The sequence below is a fragment of the Pogona vitticeps genome, chromosome 1, assembly GCF_051106095.1.
Source record: "Pogona vitticeps strain Pit_001003342236 chromosome 1, PviZW2.1, whole genome shotgun sequence".
In the NCBI taxonomy this organism is placed as follows: domain Eukaryota; kingdom Metazoa; phylum Chordata; class Lepidosauria; order Squamata; family Agamidae; genus Pogona; species Pogona vitticeps.
Genome location: NC_135783.1, coordinates 267459254 through 267483397, shown reverse-complemented (window position 1 = coordinate 267483397; position 24144 = coordinate 267459254). Strand labels below are relative to the sequence as shown.

Below are 24144 nucleotides of genomic sequence, written 5' to 3'. Positions count from 1 at the left end.
TACAAGATGATACAAAGAAGTAAAGAATGGAATTCTTCTCCCTTACTTTCCCCTCCTCTTGCTGCTAGTGAACAGAGATGAGATTTCTGCCATGCTTTACTAACCACATACTCTTATCCTTTCTCATGCGGTCCTAGTTTTCTACACTGCTGTAAAATATATATCCCAAAGCAAATAATTATAAGAATGATAACACCAACCATTCTGGACACAGCCTGTAATAACTTTACCATGTTCATCATCTATGTATCTGACTAAGAAGTGATAAGGAAAGATCAGATCCTCAATTTGGCTGATCAATTACTTGAAGCATGCTAGGCTGGAACTTTCAGATGTGATATCTAAGCCCTGAACTGGAAAGCTTTCCACCATGTCAACAATCACTGCAAACATTTGGCTGCAAGGGCTCAGTTTCAATAAATTACTCTCAGGAGATGTTATGTTTTCTCCTAAGAGGCAGATCATCCTTGCTTCTAAAGTTATTCAGCATCTTTGAAGAGAATCATTGAAAAAAACACACCCCACTACATTGTATGCCTTAATATCTGTATCTTTGTGGTGCTTCTTACTCAGACTTATTGTTATGAAGATTCCTCCCATGTAAGGTTACTGTACTACATTTTTGATCTGTATTATTCAAGGAAAACATTCTCTTCATAATGTCTTTCCAAGGGTGCACACAATTCACTGGCTTCCTGAAAGCAATTATAAAAAGTATACACAGCTTATTGTAATTTGCAAGACATGTAAAGAAAAGAAAGCCTACATATTCTGTGTGTTCTTGAGTGTATTTGCTTTTCAAGAAAAGAGAACCTGCATAACATGACAGGTTTTACATGTTTTACCCATTGCTTTTTAAAACGAGCACTATGATATTTTCTCTTTTGTGACTTCCCAAACAGATGCCAATCGATATTTTAAAAGGCATTAAAGGCAAACATACCAACATAATAATTATCAGGAATTTCATTTCATTTAATGAAATGAGTAAAATTCCAATGAAAGTCATTTTTTCCCTTCCAAATCTATGGTACAAATTAAAGCTTCCAAACTGTGAAGTAAAACTATACCACAATGACGTGTAATATTTTTAAGTTCAGCAAATCTCTGTGTGCTTTGTTGTTGTTGTGTTATAACTGTACAGAGTTCTCCAAAATTTTTGAAGTATGTTACAAGAAAGGCCATCAAAATCAGGTATACCCTAACTTTCTCTGTAATGGATTGGGGCATTGATTTATCTACCCTAGTGCTGTCTACTGAGATTGGTGTTGATTTTTCAGGTAGATAAAGGGGTCTTCTCTACATTTTCAAATCTGAACAGGAACCCTGATGTGGACGAGAGAACTGCAACCCATTTAAGTGTATACTAGAACCTCATGATTCTTGTGGGATTCTTGTTAGCCTGGTAGGTCACAGTAGCAAGGTTTGACATCCTACTTTCATTGACCTAGATAATCTGATCTGGCTATCCCTGAAGAAATCCCAAGATTATCCAGAACACTAAAAAGGAAGAAAAGAAGACAAACTAATTCTGAATTCAGTTGGTTGCTTCTGATTCTCTATAATCCTCTGTGAAACTTATTATTATTTATTATTTTGATGTCACTATCAGGGCATATGCTGCCTTACAAAAAAATTCATAGACATAGCAGAGAAGTTTCCTAGTGTATCTATGAAAGAAAAAAAAGAAAAGGAAGAAAGGTATAAGGTTAGGGAAATATAGTTTAAAATACGCTGCAGTTAAGAATGATGATTGTTGAGGTCAAGTCAAAGTCACACAAAAAAGGAGAAATTAAAGAATCATTTGAAGCTAGGGACAGTGATGGTACAGTGTAGTTTCACAAATTTTCATTTACAAAGGTCAGCAAGAGGGAGCACAAAGAGTTGTGATAGAGAAGACAAGGTCTTCAGTCAGTGATAAACAAAAATCACATGAAGAAACATAATGAAAAGACAAGGGTTGAGACAGAAGATAGAGTTCCAAAGAGCTTTAGAGGGAAAGGCCAGGAATGGGTTTGATTTTTTTAAAAAAGTGGAGTGGATCCCAGACTGGAGGAAGAGATGGGAGAAATTAATTATGTTGTAAGGAAAATGTTAGGTAGAGGTGAGAAGATAAAAGAGAGGAAGTCCAGAAAACAGAATATAGCTATCAATATAAAGGATGACTAGAGCAGGAAGTCAAAGCTATGGTTTCTCCAGTAGCGATGTATGGAAGTGAGAGCTGGACCATAAAGAAGGCTGACTGCTGAAGAATTGATGCTTTTGAATGGTGGTGCTGGAGGAGACTCTTGAGTGTCCCATGGAGAACAAACCTATCCACTTTGAAGGAAATCAAGCCTGAGTGCTCACTGGAAGGACAGATCCTGAAGCTGAGGCTCCAATACTTTGGCCATCTCATGAGAAGAGAAGACTCTCTGGAAACGACCCTGATGTTGGGAAAGTGTGAAGGGAAGAGGAGAAGGAGACGATAGAGGATGAGATGGTTGGACAGTGTCATTGAAGCGACCAACATGAATGTGACCCAACTCCGGGAGGCAGTGGAAAACAGGAGGGCCTGGCATGGTCTGGTCCATGGGGTCATGAAGAGTCGGACATGACTTAACAACTAAACAACAAAGAGCAGGAAGCACTCTCAAAGAGAAGAAAGAGAAGAAGTTTTTACTATGCTCAAGGGAAGAAATTATATATCTTTGTGACTGACTGGCTGCAGGAAAGAAAAAAGTGAAATAAGATGGGGGCAGGTGGGTTAAGAGGTAATAACTGCAATTGTGGTCCCAAGAGAGAATGCTACCAACATACCTGGGAAGACAAAGGGAGGTCTTGCTAAGAAGATAAGTGGTTCTTCTAGGATATATTTTGTGTAAAAGGATGATGAAATATTCAGATCAAAGAAACAGCAGAGACCTCCAAGTAAGTACCCACACTAGTATGTCTCAGCGTGATGGGGAGGGACGAGGGAGAGTTCGAGAAAAAGAAAGCTGAGCTACTGTGGCACTTTAGACTAACAGATTTATTTCAGTCTGAGCTTCCATAGATCAAAATCCTGTATCATCCATATTTACAGTATACATATTTCCATTGTTGTGAGTCATGACATGAAGAGGTTACTTATCTGTAACTCTGGTTCTTCGATTGGTCATCTGTGAATTCACACTAATGGGTTAATTTGCTCCTGCGCAGAGCAGTCTTGGAATAGTTAAGAGCTCAAGCACATGGTGCAGGGACCTCCCACACACTACCTATAAGTGCCTTCAGTTCCATGGAAAAGTCTGCCATTGCCCAGCATGCAAAAAGGCACACATGATGGACAGCGGGGAGGAAGGGCAGGAAGGGTGAATTCACAGATTGCCATTCGAAGAACCAGAGTTACAGGTAAGTAGCCTCTTTTTCTTTGTGGTCTCTGTGAATGCACAATAAGGGGTGACTAGCAAGCTCACTTACCTGGATGAGGGATGTCACGAGAGCACAGAGGCCAGAACAGCATAGATAATGGAGACTTCAGCCGTCTTCAGGGTGAGTAGTCTCTCAGATGCATAGCCAGAGGTTCAAACGGTGGGCTCATAAGCTTGTTGAGCACAAGTTGAAGGGACCACTGTGGAGTCAGGGGTTTATAGGCTGGGCACAAGTTCTTCAAGCCCCACAGGAACTGCTTGAGAGTGGGATGAAGGAAAAGACTTGCTGCCTCTGAAGAAGGCAGCTGATGTGCAAACATAGATGCCATATATACCTTGAGAGTGGTTCTCTGCTCTACATCAAGACATGGTGGACTACATTTGGCTTCTGGCGTTGCCTCATCTCCTCTCCGTGCACCAGGGCAGAACACTTCACCCAGATCTGGATTCCCTGCATCTGACAGCATGGAGGTTGCTCCCACAATTGCTGATGCCCTGAGTCATGAACACGGGTGCTCTACAGTGCTCACATATGCCTACAAGTGGAAGGCTTTCTCCACGTTCACCTCCGCACACTACTTACCTACACAACCTACCTCGCTGGATGCGGTCCTTCAGTTCCTCCTCCTCTTCTTCTGGTGGGGCCTTTCTCACTCCATAGCAGAGAACCATGGTTGGTGAGGCCGCCATGGGGCAATGAAGATGGCACTCACCCTCTCCTGGCACACCTTGATGGTAGCCTTCTGGACCAGCAGTATGGGCGGGAACATGCAGAGGAGCCCCTTGAACCAAGCGGTCATGAATGTGTCGCCCACTGAGTGGAGGCCTATACCCGCTCTCGAGCAATAGCGGTCACACTTCTTGTTGGCTGTGGAGGCAAATACGTCCAGTTGCTGGGTGCCCCACCGACAACAAAGTGAGAGTAAAACATCATTGTCCAATGACCATTCGTGGCTGCAGCCTTGGAGCCTGAGTTGATCCACCAAGGTATTTTCTTCTGATGCCATGTGCACCGCTACTGGGTAGATGTGGCGGGTGTAGCACCACTTCCAGAGCTGGACTTTCAGGTATAACAGGGGCAGGGAGTGCCTGCCACCCTGCTTGTTGAGGTAATAAGCTGTTGTTGTGTTGTCTGATGCCACTTGGACTATTCAGGTGACGAGGAGTCACTCGAATGCCCGAAAGGCTTTGGGAATTGCCAACAGCTCCAGATGATTGATATGTAGGCCATGTACCATCAGGTTCCCTAAGTCCCCCAGCCTGTTGGGCTGGCATCCGTGGTTAACCTTCACTCTTGGGACCAGGGGCCAAAGGATCTTCCCACTAACAAGTTTGACCAGTAGCTCCACCACGTCAGCTGTGATGCTAGCTCAGCAGTGACCACAAGCAGCTTGGATGAGGGGTCCAGTAGTGGATCGTAAAATGAAAGATACCACGCCTGTAACAACCTCATCTTTAGCCTGGTGCACTGGACCACTGCTGTGGTTGAAGCCATAGAGCCTAGCAGACATCGAGCTTGGTGGGCCGACACCCTGGCACCCAGCAGGAAGGAGGCCGCCAGCAGCCAGATCTTCAATATCCTGTCCTCTGGGAGAAAGGCACAGCCGCAAGTGGCATTGAGTCCCCCCCCCCCCGTAAGATACCTGCTGAGTGGGCTGTAGGATAGATTTCTCTTGGCTACCTGGAGTCCAACGGTAGACAAAAGGGACAAAGTGAAGGATATATCTTTCTCAGATTGGGTGCGGGATGGTGCCACCAGCAACCAGTCAATCCAGGTAAGGGAACACCATGATACCGTGCAAACGCAGATATGCCGCCACCGGGGATAAACACTTCATGAACACCTGTAGGGCACTGGACAGTCCAAATGGGAGGGCCTTGAATTCGTAGACCACACTCTTGAGGGAGATCCCGAAATAACAATGACGCTCAGGGCGGATGCTGATATGGAAATAGGCATCCTTGAGGTCTATGACCAAAAACCAGTACCCATGTTTTAAAATCTGGATGGTGCCATCAAGGGAGACCATATGAAAACATCAGGGAGTGATATAGGAATTCAAGGGTTGGAGGTCCAAGATGGGACGGAGTCCACCGTCCTTCTTCAGGATAGTGAAGTAGTGGGGGAAAAAGGTGAGTGTGAGTTCAGGGCTGTGAACCAGAACAATGGCATCCTTCTGAAGTAGGGAGGCTACCTCACTTTCCAACAGGGGGGAGTGTCCCTGAACAGCCCTATGGAAGGTGGGGAGTCAAACTTGATAGCCTAGCCCTTGGCTATGATGGTGAGTACCCATGTATCAGACTGTCAGGTGGGAAGAAAGAGGGCCAAACGAACAGGGGTGATGACTGTTGCTGGTGGGCCAAAGGAGTTAAAAGCCCTGTCTGAGTGGCGAGTGTGTTGGTGAGGCCCCTGCCTGCCAGCCTGCTGACGAAATGGAACTGAACAAAAATCAGAGGTTTGCAGCCTTTGGTGGTCTGGATAAGGCTGGTAAAGATAAGAACGGTGCCAAGTGTTCCTAGGGCAACTCTGCTGGCTGGCATAGGATTTAGCCATCTTCCGCCGTTTGAGCAAGTTGTCCAGGATCTCGTCAGTCTTGTCATCAAAGAGGCCTACCCTGTCAAAGGATAGGTCCTCAATCCTGGACCTTGCATCTTCCAAAATTATGGCCAAGCACAGCCATCATGATAGTGGAGAGTCACCGCTGTGGTAATTTACTTGGATGCTGCATCTACTATGTGTCTAGCAGCTATCCTCTCCTGCCTTGCCAGGGCCATGGCCTCTTGGTGGCATGCGAGGCCCAAAGTCCTGAGCTTCTCTGAGGCAGCTTGCAAAACTGTTGAGGTTTTTTTCATAAGTGGCGATGGTAAGCGCCCATTGCCGCCGAATAATTTGCCACCCTGAGGATAAACAAAGTCAATGAGTAGACTCAACAACCAAGGATGTCTAGCTTTCTACCCTCCTTGTTATTGGGCACAGACGTTGACCGGTTCCTGGCCCTGTTTTGTGTGGCATGAAGGAATTGGGCAGGGGATGTTTGGACAGAAAGTTTGTGCTATCATGGTGTGCCTTACACAGGTTCTCTACCCTCCTAGGAATCTGATGTGATGTAGAGGGTTTGTTCCAGGACTCCTTAATGAGCTTCAGGAGTGAGGAGATGAAGGTGAGGCAGAGAGGAGGAGTCTGGTCTTGAGCGATGTCCTCATAGACCCTATCCACCTCCTCCATCGCAAGCTGGTCTATTGCCAAGTCCATCACCTTTGAAATCCTGTGGATCAGGTGTGAATGCGCAGTATCATCAGAGGGAGAGGGTTGGTGACTCTCGACCACATCCAAATCTGGAGTGGGTACATTGGGCAGAGAGTCCTTCTCGACGCCAACGTCTGAGACCTCTGAGCTGCATTCGAAATCCTCAGCCTGGTCTGGAGATGGGGAGAAGACGTCTCGAGCCCAGTCCAGTCAGTATGGATTGGGATAGAAGCCTTGACCCACTCTACTTTCTCTTTCAGGCCCTGTTGGAGTCAACTCCAGTGAAGTTGGAAGAGCGGGGACCGGGTCCAGTCAAGGCTAATGGGTGGACAGGTGGCAAGAAGTCATCCCGGGCTGTCTGCTTAGCCACTCTCTGTGGTGGCAGTTCCGGCATGAAATCATCTTCTGGGTAACGGTAGGCCTTCAGATAACTTCGGTATTGGGGGTGGGGGGGAAGGCGAGGGAGAAGGTGAATACTGCCCATAGTAACAGAGCTATGGTGTTTACCACTCAGGCTCGTAAGGCACCAGGTATCGATGCATTTTAGGGTCGAAGCCTCCAGGCTTTTTGTAGTAATCCAGATAGTCATTCCAGGGAGACCTTGGATAACCCCAATAGGAGACCCATGGGGTCATGAAGAGTCGGACACGACTAAACGATGACCTCTGGGGGAAGCTCTTGATGTTGATAAGCCTCGGGCTCGGCCGCAGGCTCCAAGTGCCTGTTCTTCTGTTTTTTCTTCTTCGGAGATGGCTTCGATGCCGAGGAAGATTACCTTGAGCCCAACACCTTTGCCGCCTTCTTCGTGACTTTGGGTGAACGGCCTGCAGTCGGGGCAACTTCAGCGGGATGTGCCTGTGGAGAGTCCACAGCTGAGTTTCGAGCTGGGCACACAGGCTTCTCCCACAGGAAAGAGTGAAGGCGCTGCAGCCTTAGCTAAAGAGCTGGTTTGGTGAAGCTCTTACACACGGCACACAAGGCGGGCTGGTGCTCTTCTCCCAGGTAAAGCAAACACTGGAAATGGCTGTCTGATACAGTAATTTTATTTGGGCAGGTAGAACAGCGTTTGAAGGGGCCCAAAGCAGCCATGTAGGACGTGGTGGCGCTGCGGGCTAAACCGCAGAAGCCTGTGCTGCAGGGTCAGAAGACCAGCAGTCGTAAGATCGAATCCATGTGACGGAGTGCGCTCCCGTCACTTGTTCCAGCTCCTGCCAACCTAGCGGTTCAAAAGCATGCAAATGTGAGTAGATAAATAGGTACCACCTTGGTGGGAAGGTAACAGCGTTTCGTGTCTAAGTCGCACTGGCCATGTGACCATGGAAGATTGTCTTCGGACAAAACGCTGGCTCTATGGCTTGGAAATGGGGATGAGCACTGCCCCCTAGAGTCGAACATGACTGGACAAAAATTGTCAAGGGGAATCTTTACCTTTACCTAAAGCAGCCATGAAGAAACTCGTTTAATTGAAAGAATGATAATCAACACAGTTTTATGCTTTTGTCCAAGTCACAGATCCAAAGGGCAGGTACAACATTCCAAAGTCGAAGATACTGGGAGGTCCAAGTAAGTATTAGGATTTTGAAAGAAACGCAAATGTGGGAGCTCTGAAACCGAGAAGCTGCAGCAACGGTGGCAGAAATGGAACTGAGGCACTCGGTGCCGGGGCAAAGTTACAGGTAGCATGTGGGAGGTCTCGGCGGCATTTGCTTGAGCTCTATTCCAAGGGTGCTCTGCGCAGACACAACTTAACCCATTAGTGTGAATTCACAGAGACCACGAAGAAGAAGATGAGGATACAAAGTGGGATCGGAATGTAAATAAGCAGTGATTCTTTAAGCATGTTTTAAAAGCTTTTTAAATCTTTAGATTTTAATACCTGTTATACATTTAATTCTTTTTTAAACTTGTAATTCAGTGTTTTTTTAGTTCAAGTTTTATTTATTTATTTGTGAGCTGCCTTGAGTCTCCTCAGCTGGGAGAAAAGCAGCATAGAAATAACAAAAACATTAATTCATTAATTCATCCATCCATCCATCCATCCATCCATCCATCCATCCATCCATCCATCCATCCATCCATCCATCCATCCATACATACATACATACATACATACATACATACATACATACATACATACATACATACATACAGGAATGGAACTATGAAGCTGTTATTTGCTTGAAGCTGCAAGCCCCAGACAGAATGATAAGATGTATGCCAGGTGAATTAAGCTATCACAGAAACCTTCCTTTCTTCCCTTTTCAGTGAGGGACATCATGAAGGTGGAAGAGGGCAGGAAGCATAGCACAGGACTCAAAACTAGTCTTGGACCCTAACAGATGGAGGAAGGCAGAGATAGATAGGAGAGGAACCAGCGAGGAACAGTCATAGAACCACAAGACATGAAAAAAACAAAACAAAAACAAAAACTAAAAACAGATAGATTCACCCAGCCATAAGCAGAAATTTCAAGGAGGGCAGGTACAAAGCAAAGGCCTTGAATTTGCCAGTGAGATATACGGCTCATGATTATAGCAAGAGATATTTCAGGGGAGCAGTAGCCAGATGATGAACAGTCAATGCAGGCGTTGAATATTGTTGCTGAAGCAGCTAGTGTGTATGGCATGTTCCAGGTATTTGGAGGTAAAGAGAAAAGGCAACAATAATAAGTACATAATGGGTGGAAAGTTTTTGAAAGAGCTGAAATGGGACCAGGCTCTACCATGGGACAGAATGCATAGGTGCCTCTGAAACTGCAATGCTCCCCTGATTTTCTGGGTGAAACTCCAATAATCCCTGAACACTGGCTGTACTGGCCTGCACTATAGGTGTCATAATCCTCTCATAGTGGAAAATGCAAGTAAGTACATTTCCCAAGGTAAGTTTCAGCTCTGTACAACCTGCTCTCTATTTTTGCCTCTTTATACTTCTCTATGTTCTCTTCCACACAGTCCCTGAAGACCACTATGCTAAATTATTATATTCAGCATTATGTTACGTGAAGTTATGGTCTTTGGATTGACAAGTAACAAAGGAATATGATTACACTAATTTCAGATTAAGCATTTGTACAGGTACAACCCTGTTGAGAACAGCAAGGAAACTTGTTTTCACCGTTAACACTTCTAATGGACCACCCTGAAGGCATGGTATTCTTGGAAAATGCTGAAGTATATTCTTAATCATTCTTTTCAAGCAAAATGTATTCTTCAGAAAGCAAAACCTAAACAAGACAGAGGGAATCTATAGTACAAGCATAAGCATGAAGCGGACGAGGTGAAAAAGAATGTGATCACGAAGTATAAAGGAAAAGAAACACAACAACATCTATGTAAGGCATTTAAAAGATGTATTTTGGAGTAGTACTCACAGAATCTGGGTCTCTTTGTTGTTCAAGAAAAGCTGAAAATTCCACCAATCTAAGTTTAGTTGTTCCAATAGATCGACCTTGCCAAGCAGGAACTGAGGGTGCCGGAGCTGAGGCAGGCTCAAACCCTGAAGTACAAACCAGCATCTTTGTGAATTCGGCAGTTTCTTTGTTATAGAAGACTGCAACTAGCTCCGGTATGTGAAAAAAAATGAGACACCAACATATCCTACGTTAATTGTTACTAAAGCAAAGGCGTTTAAGTTCATGCTAATCACTGAGAACTATGGTATGAGACATCTGTGTAATATTTTTATAACAATCTACCCGTGTCACTCGTGCGAGCCAGGAGGTGAGGCTGAGGAGCCTAACGCCGAGGGAGGCCCGGAAGGAGAAGACAAGAAATCGGGCCTTCTCGGCGGTGGCTCCTCGCCTCTGGAACAACCTACCTCCTGAGATTCGCGTGGCTCCCTCGCTGGGTATTTTTAAGAATCAATTAAAAACATGGATGTTTCGGCAGGCCTTCCCATTAGATAATTCCTGACACCTTTTTCTTCCCTCTCCTATTGTTTTTTCCATCTTGTTTAATGCTTTTACTATGTAAAAATTGTTATATATATATATATTTATTGTACTATTTTATGTTAGCCGCCTAGAGTGGTCCTGATCCAACCAGATAGGCGGGATATAAATAAAATAGAAAAAAAACATGTCAATTAGGCCAAGATCTAGGGTGGCATCCAATATTAACTCAGTATGAGGGACCCACTGAATCCATTGGCACCTATATCTGTAAAGACAAGGGAGAGATCAATGTTTATGAAACCAATTATGAGATCTGAACAATCGGATGTTTTAATTTTGCTGGATTTCTTGTCAGTACGGCAAGTACATATGCTTTTAGCTTTAAAAGCTCCAGAGTTATTTGCCACATTCTCAGTGGTGCCCCTACACTTAGGAATTTTGGAATACATAAAAGAAGTGAGGAGTACTGTTACATGACCCACATGCAAGTCCCACAACCTGTGATGGATGTGCCAATAATTGCATGCACGAACCCACATGTACATTCAAACTCAGCAAGTGAGAAAAGGACTATCCTGTCCATTTGTATACACGCGTAAAGAGTGTGACCTGCTCCATGTTTGAATAATATTCCAAGAAAAACAAGTAAATAAGTTACCTGAAATGGGAGTTGTGACAGTTGGCTGTATAGGGTAGGCCTGCTGAACAAATGGCTTTATGCTGAAATAAACCATTAGACAATGAAATCAGCCACAATATTATTCATTAACATAAAAATTAATCATTTTTGGTCCTATGAGATATGCTTACTAGCCCATTTAGTATATATACAAACAGGATGATGGTAAGTGTAACAGCCTATATATATATATCCTCTCTCTCTCTCTCTCTCTCTCTCTCTCTCTCTGTGTGTGTGTGTGTGTGTGTGTGTGTGTCTGTCTGTCTGTCTGGGTGTGTATGTGTGTGTAAAAATGTTCTGAATACTATTGCCATGTAGTATTCAAGGCAAAAGGACGCCAAAAACAAATGCATGCAAACTGCCAGGTCGCCAGCCTTTATCTGTTCAGTGTTCTAGCACAGTTTCCAATTGAAGACCATTAAAGAAACAGAAAACCTCCTTTCTTGCATTGCAGCCTTAAGCTGTGACAGTGATCCAGCCTAAGCCACTGAAGATTACTCCTTCCAACTGTGCATACAGCACTAAAGATAGGCTGGTCACAGGTCAAATCAAAGCACACATAAAACTGAGATGGGAAATTTCCTTTCTGGATTCTAGAGGTGCTTGATCATGACTCCCTGCCATCCTTTTGACATATAATGTGGCTGGGACTGGATTTCAGGATTGCTTGCATCCATTCATCTCCTCTTACCACATTTATGACCTGCATTTCAGCTCTCTGAGTAGCATGCTGAGACACAGAAAAAGTCTCTCTCTCTCTCTCTCTCTCTCTCTCTCTCTCTGTGTGTGTGTGTGTGTGTGTGAGAGAGAGAGAGAGAGAGAGTGATGCCTGTACTGAGATATTCCCACAATTATTTGAATCCAATGCATCTCTTTTCCCTGAGTAATAAATCTGATAATAAAAAAATCAAGAAAGATCCCACTTTCATTTTATGTATAGGCTCTGTTAGGATCACATAAGAGCTGATGTTATAAATGCACATAAAAGTTCATTATGCCTAGTTCTGTTCAGAACTACTTTGTAGGGGTGGGAGATTTATCTTTTACCCATCCATCCATCCATTTATCCAACCATCCACTCACCGACACAATCAAGTTCCAGTCCTTAGTCCTTAGCCCTAGGAGGAAAAGTTCCAGTGAGGCCAGTGTGGCTGCACCTGAGATCTGCTCCTGATCCAATGTAAAGCTCAACTAATTTACGAAACATTCAAATGCATCCTTCAATCAAAATGTCCTCCCCCATTTCATAATCCAATGGCTGCTGTTATAAGATGATGTGGTATCATGGGAGACCATGGAATGCAACACAACCTTTTTCTACATTTCAGGATTTACCATAAACTACAGAAAACAAGCTTGCTATACAAAATGCCTCATAATCTATCACTCTTCCCTCCCTACCTGTATGGTTTCAGTTGTACCTTCTGCCACTGAATTCCTTTGGCAAAGTACACATCATTTTGAATATGAAATGTGTACTGCTTAACATACACACCTATGTATGAAAACTGAGGAGCACACGTATAATTTCTAAACTTACTCTTGTGAAGATCCAGGCTGCCCCGTTTGTATCATCCCTGGCCAAAACTAGATGAAATAAAAAGAAAAATGAAAAGCTCAATTGGTTCTTTTAAGGACACATTTGCTCAGAGTTCTTTTTTTTTTAATCAAACAATTTTATAATGGGAGAAAGAGTACATTTTATGCATAAATTAATTGATCTAGACTTCCTGCCAATTATTGTTCCGAAGTGTACTTTTTACTGCAGCCAATTAACTTACTCCAGGTGCTCCAGGAAACGTAGGACGGGGAATTCCTGGCAGGCCCAACTTATTGTGAATCGCTGTTGCAGATACTATTTGAGCTGATGACATGGCTGCCATGTGCTGGAGTGCTTTGTCCTTTGCAGTCTGATCCTTTAACATGACAATTACAGGCAATCATTAATACACTAGATGCAACAAATCACACTGAGCAAGCACAGCTAGAAAGCACATATGCTAAATTAAAAAGGCACAGGAAATGTGAAAAATAAAAGCATACCATGCAGAAAAATGTAGCATAGGAGCTAAAATATATTCAGATTGCCTAAGAGGAAAGTTCTCTCTACTCAATATTGTCATGTTTAACTCAAAATACAATTCTCTACTGTAGAACAGCAGGAAGTTGACAGAATCTCAACTGAAAACTGGACTGAAACTCTTATGTACTTTCACAAACCAGAACAGATTCCGATCCATTATTTTAAAATCTTTGGTTAACCCAAATTGGAATACAGCCAGTGTATGTGCAGTTCACTGCTTCAGAATAAATAATTGACTTATCAAAATATGAGTCTAAAAGGCCAAGAAGACTCAGTAAACCCAACCAGAAAGGAATATGAGACCATGTATTGAGGTGGCTAAAATCCAGTAGCAAGTCATAACTAGAGTAGGCCCATCTAACTGGTAGGGATTTCATGTATCAACATGTGTAAGTTCCACTGAGACAGTACCCTTACCCTAGTTGCAACTTACTGGAGGATCTTAGCCCATATGTGGCAGGAATTTTTATGCATGTCTGGAATTCACCTGGGTTCTGTATCCAGCCCTCTTGAAGGACCAGGAAACCAACAGCCAGCTAAAAGAGGTGTTTCATTCCAAGAGCCTAGAGTTAGAATGGAAAGGTGCAGCAGTGTAGTGTACTGCAGATGATCTTTCATATTCTACAATCTTCTGCTCAGGTACTGATGTCAGCACACACTAAAATAGTTAAAAACTGAAGCAAACAATAAAATCTAGCCAAAGAAGAATGCATAAAGCCTACAGACTGTAGAGGGACAGATGTGACTATGTAGTCAAATATTTCACTGAAATCTATGGCTAGGCTGCGCCTTGCTGTAAAAGCCTAATCTGTGAAGGAGACACAGGAAAAAATAAGTCCCTAGATTAGGACAACGTTTTGTTCCATAAATCTTATTATTCAAATTTAGCAGCTGACTGGTGGAAAGTAGACTGAGGCAGATGAGAAAGATAAAATGAAAGGAAGCAAGTACAACTCTATTCTGAACCTAGACCTAGAGGACATTTTTCCAGTATCAGGATCCTACACTTGAATGCTGGAGTTGGGGGATTAATCAGAAGGAACTGAAGCCTGAATTCCAACAGGCAGAAAGTTCTGCCATGCTTACCAGGCTAGGGCAATTAGCCACATTCCTAGAACTTAAAGCAAGAAAGGCTAATTTAGAGAATACAGAGAGATCTGGGTCTCGAGAGTACCCAAGGAACTCAGCAAGAGCTTGCAAAATTACTGTTTTGAATACCACAGAATCCCTTTGACAGTGAGACCATTTGCTGTATTAGTGGGGGATTCTTGGGAGTTGTAGTCCAGAAATTATTTTTTGCAAGTTCTAGTTAGTTCCCAGTCTCAGTCCAGTTCTCTCCGTTGTTCCTATCAAATAAAGATTTAAATAATGTATATATTTTAACACATTAATATAAATATATAATTTTGTTGGTCAAATGGCTCAACATTCCACAAATAAATAGTTGTTTAATAACATTATATATTGGGATGTCCTCTCAGGAGGACACATGTGTATCCACCCATGCCCTGAAGGGGAGAGGCTGGAAGCCAGTTGTGTTTGGTTATGTGACGGGACCATCAATATGGTTGGATGTGACAGAAAACTCGTTGTTGTGACCTCAAACAGCCATGCAGCAGGGCTGTCTCTTATGATCCACTCACAACACTTTCTACAACAGCTTTTCTAGCATTCTACCAAAGACATCTATACAAAAGTGGTAAAAGAATTACTGGGTTTATATAAAGCCGATATTGCTGGCGGGTCATGGGTTTCTTTTCTGTAGGCGAGAGCCCATGTTGCAGGGCAGGCAACCCCAACCTTCCTTTCATGACATTGTATCCTAGCATCCTCAGCTAATAACTGCATTAATAAATTTGTGGTCTGTTTAGAAGGAACTGTCAGGTTGGGGAACATAATTCAGAAACCCTTTAAATCCCACTTTTTAGTTCAGAACTAAAAATTTAACACATGAATAATACTCATTGAATGAGTGAAGTAAATATTTTTACTGATTTTTGGGGGGGCATTCTAATGTTTGACACTGACACATAAATTTTCAAACCCTAACAAATGACTTCATAGAAATTTGAATGAAGTGATAGCACCTAAGTTTTAGGTTTCTTTCTTTTCCTATCTCTTGGTCTCAGGGCAGGGGACAAATGCTTTAAAACAGGGAACTAGATCCAATGCAAATGTGAGCTAGACCAGTGGTTCTTAACCTTGGGTTACTCAGGTGCTTTTGGACTGCAACTCCCAGAAGCCTTCACCACCAGCTGTGCTGGCTGGGGTTTCTGGGAGCTGCAGTTCAAAAACACCTGAGTAACCCAGGGTTAAGCACCACTGAGCTAGACTACTGCAGAGATGCAACAGCATCAGCCTGTCCCATCCCCATGGCATGCCCAGCACATGTCTATCTGACATTAGCTTGCATATTTGCACAGAACCTATTGTTGAAGACCTGGTGGTAATGGGGCGGAATCATGTGGCATAATGCAGCCATGTGGGTAGAGCTCACCTCATAGCGATATATTTAGTAAGACCCACCCATATAGTTTCATCAGTCGCACATACCAAAACCAGGACCAAGTATAATTCTAGTAAAGTTGCAACAACATATGAGGGGCCTAAAAGCAGGCCAATTACACATTCATGAACAAACTGCAAAAGAACTATTACGTATTTTTTTTTCCTTTTCAGTTGTAAAATAAGCAGAGGGGACTCGGTCTGGTTTGGCACTCTCTCCGGTAGAAAGGGGATTAGAAAAGCTCTCACCTTTTACCTTCCACCTTCATTCATGATCTGAATGGTTTCACACTCAGAAGACCTATTGCCCTTAAATGACCTTTATATTTTAGAACTATTTGAAAATACAAACTGCAAGTCTACAGGGGCCTGGATTGTGACCACAGCGGTATCAAAACATTCTGCATCCCCCATTGGAGTCTCAATCCAGATGACCCCCTTTTCATTTAAACTTTTTTAAAAGGTGTATATGCCAGCCATACCTTTAAAATAATATACAGTTTAGGCATATAATGTGCTGTCAGATATTTTTCTACTCTATTGAAAGCAGGAGCAGCACTGACTTTACTGGAATTAATGAAACTTAAGTGCACTGTTCATATAACATTTTACATCATAGGTTGTATTAACATGGAAAAAATTATTTAGGGAATGCTAAACTTTTGTATGAGACAATATAAATAAAGGAACACAAGCGCTAAAAGGCAGATTCATTATTGCAAGCAAAGTTGCAAGCATGCTGGCCAAGAATGCATGCCATCCCAAAATGATATACAAATTCACACACATATTCCCTGGAAAGCCCATACATAGTAATGAGAAGGTGAGTAACTTCTTCACTTGAACAGCTCCTTTAGAAACAGCACAGGCTAACAGTACAGTTAAAGCTAGTTTTAAAAAAAGAGAGAAAGATATCTGCCAAGCATAGCTGAAGTACATAATGCTTGCTTTACTAAAGATACTTACCATGCTTGTTACCTGGATGTAACAACAAAAAGTTTGTTAAAAGGCTTCTGTACAAGTGCAATTTGTCAGCAAAATATGCTACAGCACAATTTAAAATAGAAGGCACTTCTAATCATTTCACATATGGAGTTCGAAAAGGATTATGAATTTTCACCAAGGAACTGATTCATCATAAGATGGAATAATCATATTCATGTTTAACAGGCTGCTAAAATTAAATGCCTATTTTGACAGTCCTCAGGCCTTCAGCCTGCTTAGAAGCTTGTGAAAATATATTTATTAAAAACAAAAACGTTGCCTCTTTTAAGCTGTTCATTGGGGGTCTGGCAGCAGGGGGAGCAGCTGCTTCCAGGAGCACTCCACCCTGTGCTGAATGCAAGGCAGAAACCTGATCAGGTGTTAATGCTTCCAGAAGCGACATTAACACCTGTGGACCCATCTGCGCCTGCACAGTCACAGGGGAACTGGCTGAGAGGAGCATGGCTGTTGAAGAAACTATGCTTTTAGCACCAGCAGGGATGCAGGGCAGAGATAAATAAAAAAAGATTGACCCAACTATTAGTGTCCTATTTTTGGCTCCTACACTTTTAGGTACTGTATTATCATTTTAAATGGTTAAGAAAGAAATATTCTTCAGAATAAGAAAAAAGAAAATCGCCTGCTCTATTTATACCATCTCTAAACTAAGGAAGTCTTGCTGCTGTTGTATGCCTGGTGAAGATTATATTGCAGCTGAAGTCAGGCTGGATCAGACACATTCATAAAAAGTAATGAGATCTGGAGCTAGGCAAGACAACAAGTTAAGATCCTAAAGCACTTAGACTGGGTCTGGCCAATCAAGAAACTCCATTTGCCAAATGGGGGAGCAATGCTGGATACTCTGATTTCCTTCTGTACCTTAAGAGAGATTTTGGACAACAGCATATACATAGCTAGGTAACTCAGAAGGCTGTGGTTCTTTTCCAGATCCTGCAGTACTGAGTTATAGATACAACCCCACCTAGCTGACAAGGAAAAACTTAAGTGGGGTTTTACTTGAGTTTGGTTGAAGAGGTTAAAAAGTCTCCTTGATACACGCCATAATTTGCAAGCAGATATCCGCCCCCCGCCCCCCGGAACCCTGAACATTTAGAAGGTAGGGACAGCACACTTAGTGGCAGAGCCACTGTGTCCATCACACAGCTCTGAAAACCCTTTTCAGGCTTAATGCCCAAACAGGGATTTTGGGATTTCTCTCTCTCTTGGATAGAAATAGAATCAGGAAGAAATCTGTCACATGAATTGACTTTGTATCCTTTTCAGAAGGAAGGATTTGTTGAGTTTGTGGCAGTTTACTTGTAGGACCTAGACTGCCCATTTTGATTCCTAAACTACTTTCTGTCTGAAGGAAGCTCTGTTCTAGCACCTATGACCTATACTAATGACCTATAATAATGTGGATTATATTGTTCATTTTGATACATGACGGAATCTAAGGATAGATGAGATTAGAATGCGTTCACTATCCCTGTTAGTGCCTGAATTTATGATCATATCAAGTCTACATAGTCAAAAGGAAGATTTACTTCTTCCATGCATATGCAATATTTCTGTGGTATCTCACAAAAACTGCTTAATCACATATTAAAATGTTTCATGACAGTTTGAGCAGCTAGTGAAGAAGACTACATCCAATTAAAACTGGATGGGGAATTTAGGCAAGCAGATTAGCAGTAATTACCTAAACTGGAATTTGGCCAAGATACATGACTTAACACCCGTATTCTCCACCTCTGAGTGCACTGGGATCTTTAATGAACAAAAGTGTTCAAGACACTGACTTCCTAAGAAAATGAGTGTCTGTTTCTACTGTCACTTATGCTGCAGTAAATATGAAATAGCTTAATTGGAGTCAGATTAAATTATGCCATCACTAGGGCAAATGTGAACAGAAATTGGGCCCACAAGGTTGTGCATTCAAGTGCCATGGTAAGATATTGGTGCAGGTCATGTCTAATATTATTTCCTGTCACTTAATATGTTTACTGGCTGACTCTCATTCAATATGGATTCCCCCTCTGTATGTGAAACCACAGATGAAGCCAGCATTTTAGTTTAAAATGGCACTGTTTAAAATCACCGGACTTCTGGAAAATCAGTCTAATTAATTATTTTTACAAATAATTTGTGTACTTCACATTTTTATTTATTTATACATTTCAGGAGCCAGTAGTGACTGCTACATTCTCTTTTTAATTTTTTTTAAATTTTGAAATATGTAGAAGTTCAAAAGGAAAACTACAAATAAAATTCATACATTTCACATATATCAAGGACAACTGACAGTCCATTTACATAATTTATATAGCCTTCTAATTTTAACATCTATACTATACATTATTCTAAACAGTGCCATATTTTCATCTTTGTTAACATTTTAGAATGTGAACTCTACTCATTTTACATAGTACTTTCTGCAAAGTTTCTATACCCTTTCCACTTATTTATAATCATCAAAACAGTTTTCCCATTATTTTCGAATTCCCTAACTGACCTTCCATTTACATGATTCGTGAGTTTTGCCATTGCGGCAAATTCAAGCATTTTATCTCTCCAATCTGCTAAATTCTTGACTAAAAGGTGATGCTGCTGCACTGCTACTGAAATGAGAAGGGAGAGACTATGATAACACCCTATCTCCCAACGGGGGGAAGAAATCCAGCCCAGTTCAGAAGTGGTACAGGACTTCTTCACTTGGTCCTGGTCTCAGAAAATCCTCCTCCACTTCCAAGAGAGAAAAGAGAATGAGCAGGCATTTAATAGATGAGATCCATCAAGCCCAAGAGGGATGAAAACATGTTTACTGTATTGTGTTTTGGTTTCATCCAGATTTTCCTATCCCAAAAATAGTTTCCTTTTTTTAATGTTTTCAGTAAAGATAGGAAAGAGGCCTGTTTTTTTTTAAAAAAAACCTAGTTTTTTTTAAATAAAAAGCTGTAATCTCTGCAGAGCCATGAGATCCTGCTGGATGCATTGGGACCAGTGACACTTTCCTCCTAACCTAATCTTACAGGTCTGCTGTGTGGATAAACCACAGCCAAGGAAGGTTATGCGTATCCCCTTGAGCTCGCTGGAGGGAGAATGGTGGAATGAATGAATGAATGAATGAATGAATGAATGAATGAATGAATGAATGAATGAATGAATACACTGAAGTATAAATCAATCAAACAAACAAATAATTATATTTGGAAGAGGGTGGGATTAGATACACTGTATGATCTTTATTTTAAGTTGTGATAAATCAAACAATTTGAGAAAATCAGTAAACAAGCCAGATGGCAACAACCCACCTGCCACCCCCCAAGCTCAGCTGACTTCTTGTCTTCAACAGAAATGAATTTTCTGTAAAGGAAGCTTTATTTCAGCTCTCATGGTTCATAGCCTTGACACAGCCATCTCCCCATGAATTTGCTTCAGTCCCCCTTAAGGTCAGCACCATCTTAAGGAAGTTATGCCCTGTGTGAAGGACTTGTTTGCTTTTCCTAAACCTACTGCCAGTCAATTTGTTTATTTTATTTATTTATCTAACTTATATGCCACCCACACTACCCAAAGGTCTCTCGGTGGCTTACAACAATTTAAATACAATAAAAAGATAAAACAATAAAAATACAATTAAAAATACAATGCTCTAAAAATTGCCATCAGGACCCAGAGTTGATATTATTTCAATTAAAAATCTTCTGGAAGAGAAAGGTTTTGACCTGGCACTGAAACGTCATCTACATCGACGCCGGACGAATCTCACTCAGGATGGCGTTCCATAGTCTGGGGGCAGCTGCCAAAAAGGCCCTTTGTCTACAAGCCCTTTGTCTCTTACCTCCTTGAGGGATGGCTCTTTCAGGAGGGCCCCCTGGCTAGATCTTAACTGCTGGGTAGGTTCATATGGAAGGAGGCGGTCCTTCAGGTATCCAGGGCCCAAGCCGTTTAGGGCTTTATACGTCAAAACAAGCACTTTGAATTGGGCCCGGGCAGTGACTGATAGCCGGTGTAAGGTGGCCAGAGTGAGGTAAATATGATGAAATATTTACAATCATGTTAATAGCCTGGCCACCGTGTTCTGGACCATCTGGAGCTTCCGCATCAGTCTCAAAGGAATCAGCCTGATGTGTTTCCTAGTGGTCCCACCACTCACCTGCCATGCAGCTTGATTCTAAACCTTTTGCTGTCACCAGATTGTCTTCACAGGCAGCCCCACATACAGTTAATTGCAGTAATCTATATGGGATGTTACCAGTGTATGCATAACTGTCACAAGACTGATCGTCCAGCTAGGGCTGTAGCTGGTACAGTGGTGCCTCGCTTAACGAACGCACCGTTTAACGATGAATCCGCATAGTGAGCTAATTTTTTAGATCGCTAATGCAATCGCATTGCGATGCTTTAATGGATAAAACATCGCATTGTGATGATCGGTAAGCGTTTCGCTTACCGATCTTCGCATTGCGATGTTTTTTAAACAGCTGATCGGCGGTTCCAAAATGGCCACCGGGTGCCCAAAATGGCCACCGCAAGTGTTTTCATGCCCTGCCCTCGCTTACCGAGGGCGCGAAAATGGTGGCACTATGGAGGAACCTCGCTGAACTGTGAGTTTGGGCCCCATAGGAACGCATTAAACCAAGTTTAATGCGTTCCTATGGGTTTTTTTGATCCGTTTAGTGATGTTTTTGCATAGCCACGATTAATCCGGAACGGATTAACGTCGCTATGCGGGGCACCACTGTATAATTTCCGCAGATGAAGGAAGGCACCCCTGGCCACTGAGTCCACCTGGGTTTCCCGAGTTAGACCGGGGTCCAGGAGTACCTGCAAGCTGCAGACCCTGTCCCTTAGGGGGAGTGCAACCCCACGTGAAAAATTTCATTAGCGTAGGCTAAATTCCAAGGATTTGAAGACTATTTTTTTGGGGGGGGTCTCTATCCATTTTCACATGTGTTAATTTTATTAATCTCACTTATTTTCCTTTTTGATTACCTTCTTTTCCTAAACTTCAAAGCCCTAAAGTAGGAGTTATATTGTAACCCCTGGATCAATTTATTTACTGTCATTGAAAATGGCAAGAGAGGGTGGTATGATATGAAGACAGAATAGTAGGAAAAAGATTTGGGCAAGTGGAAGAACCATGAAGTGAGTTTTCAGGGAAAAGAGAAATAAAACTGTTTGTGGAGAGCACAGGAATCTGGTGGTTACCCTCTGTATTCCATAAAATTTTAAGGGTAGGGCTTTTACTATGTTGATTCTATCTTTTCCCCCCATAATTTCTATTGGTTTTCAATTTGCAAACCTTTTAAAGATTTATTGGATCTGCTAAAATCTCACATAAACAAATTCATCTTTTAATGAATCAGACCACAAGGTTTTGATGTGTACTCAACATTTTTAAACAATTTCCACATGAGAGAAGCACAACCAATGCAAATCATTTCAATTTTTTGAAAAACAAAAATTGAGACAAAAGCTGTTGAAATTTTATACGGCAAGACAACCAAACTTTTGGCCATGAACTGTTAAAAAATCACCATTCTCTGTGAAGTAATTCAATCAGCCAAACATGCGCTAATGAAAATGATTTTGTATCCCAGGGAGATAAAAGTGGTATTCAGTATACACTGTTGAAAACATGTTCCTAGTGCAATTAAAGGAGCGGACAACATATATATATATATATATCCTGAAGTATTATATATTTTCATTAAATCCAACAAAGAAATCTAACAAAGCACAACTTTTAAAAAATGATGTGAAAGTGAAGGAACTGCAATTTGCTTTTAAATGGATTTTACAGTAAAACCTGAAATACTAACATAAAATAGTTTCCTAGTAAGTAATTTCACAAATCTTATTTCTCCCTCACATCTTATATTGATTTGAATAACCTTTGAAATTATTTGCTGTAACTTAAAAAAAAAGATAAACAAACCGTGGAAGCACACAATTGTTGAGGACAAAAGACTGTTGAATAATTGTAGCCATGATCTCCAATTTGCTTATTATTAGGGAAGGCAGCAGTAAATACAAAAGCTGGCTATTTCAGCCAGGGAATAGCTAATGCTAAAAAGAGAAGGCACATTGAAAGCTGTCCCAACTTGCTGCCTAATGAGGAGCAATTAATGCATCTTATTGTATTTCAAAATGCAGAAGACTCCATTCACATCAAAGGGAATTTTTCCAGGCTTTTATCACTGTTCATTTATTTTATTTTATTTTTCTTTTTTTAAAAAAAAATCCAAAGCTTTATAAAGCTATATTTAGCATAACTGTCAACAGTATTTCCTTATTACATGCAGGTAGCCTGGAATGTACACTAATGGAGTTTAAAGCATTTTATACGTTTGCGTTGTAGACATTTAATTTAATTTAATCTTATTGCTTCCTTGAATGAATTTTAAAATCATACATTCATGAATATTGGAAAGCAAAATCATAGATTTCATTACTTCTAAGATAAAATTACAGTGTCAGTATCTGCACGTATAAATGTATATGGAAAGAGAGAAATAATTCACATCTGTTCTTCCTGAAGCATGAAACTGGCCCACATTTTGAGAAAGCTTAATGTAATGGTACACCAGTGCAAAAGGAGTGTTTACTAGCTGAGGGGTAAAAAGTGGCAATTATTCCTGCACCAACCATCAGAAGTGTAGTAATGTTCAGGAATACTCAATCACTTATGGGAATAACTTCAAACCCAAATCTTAACATACAAAGATTTTTCACAGATGTTCAGGATATTTCAGAGAGGTTTTCTTCCCGCATAGTAAATCAGAGGTTAACAAACTGTGGCCCCAAGGTATTTCTACAGCTCCCAAGGGTCTCAAGTGCTTCTCAGTTTTTAAAAAATGGGAGGGGAATTGAAAATTAAACCCCTAGAGGCATAAACTATCACCCTCTAATTGTGTGGACATCAGAAGCTGGGTCAGTGCATTTGATCCCACTGAGCATCACCACAAGAATTGGGTAATGTAAACAAAAGTTAAATTCTCAGAAATTGTGATGTTGTTGAAGTTCAAAATCACTGATGGCCAGTTAGAAATTTATCTAGATCCTCATACTCTTCTGTAGTAGAAAGCAGGTAACTTTCTGCCCATGTGTAGACTCAGCTTTTAATTTAATAATATTATATTTTCCATATTGTGGGCAGTAGTCACACCTTTGAACAGATCTATGCAAATACTTACAAATATTTTTATGGTTCTTTATTCATTTCAGTACACATAAAAAGTGAGCATGATGGTGCCCATTCAGTTCTATTTCAACATGATCCCAAAAGAATGTCCCAAGGGATCAATAGTGCAACTAGGGCTCCTCTTTGTGCCACCTAGCTATTTCCACTTTCAC

At 41.6% G+C, this 24144-nt stretch overlaps 1 protein-coding gene across 17 annotated transcripts in view; it reads right to left on the bottom strand.

Moving 5' to 3' along the window:
* Positions 1 to 24144, bottom strand: part of TEAD1 (TEA domain transcription factor 1) — a 222686-nt gene that overhangs the window by 22531 nt on the left and 176011 nt on the right. For 6 of the 17 annotated variants that reach the window (XM_072985783.2, XM_078383966.1, XM_072985780.2 and 3 more), the window contains 5 exons: positions 16765 to 16776; positions 12992 to 13126; positions 12751 to 12797; positions 11190 to 11251; positions 10010 to 10194 (listed from right to left, as the gene is read on the bottom strand). In XM_072985783.2, coding sequence (XP_072841884.1) covers positions 10010 to 10194; positions 11190 to 11251; positions 12751 to 12797; positions 12992 to 13126; positions 16765 to 16776 — 441 coding nt within the window. The remainder of the gene's footprint in view (positions 1 to 10009; positions 10195 to 11189; positions 11252 to 12750; positions 12798 to 12991; positions 13127 to 16764; positions 16777 to 24144) is intronic. The other 11 variants (XM_078383970.1, XM_072985786.2, XM_072985789.2 and 8 more) reach the window with 3 other exon arrangements.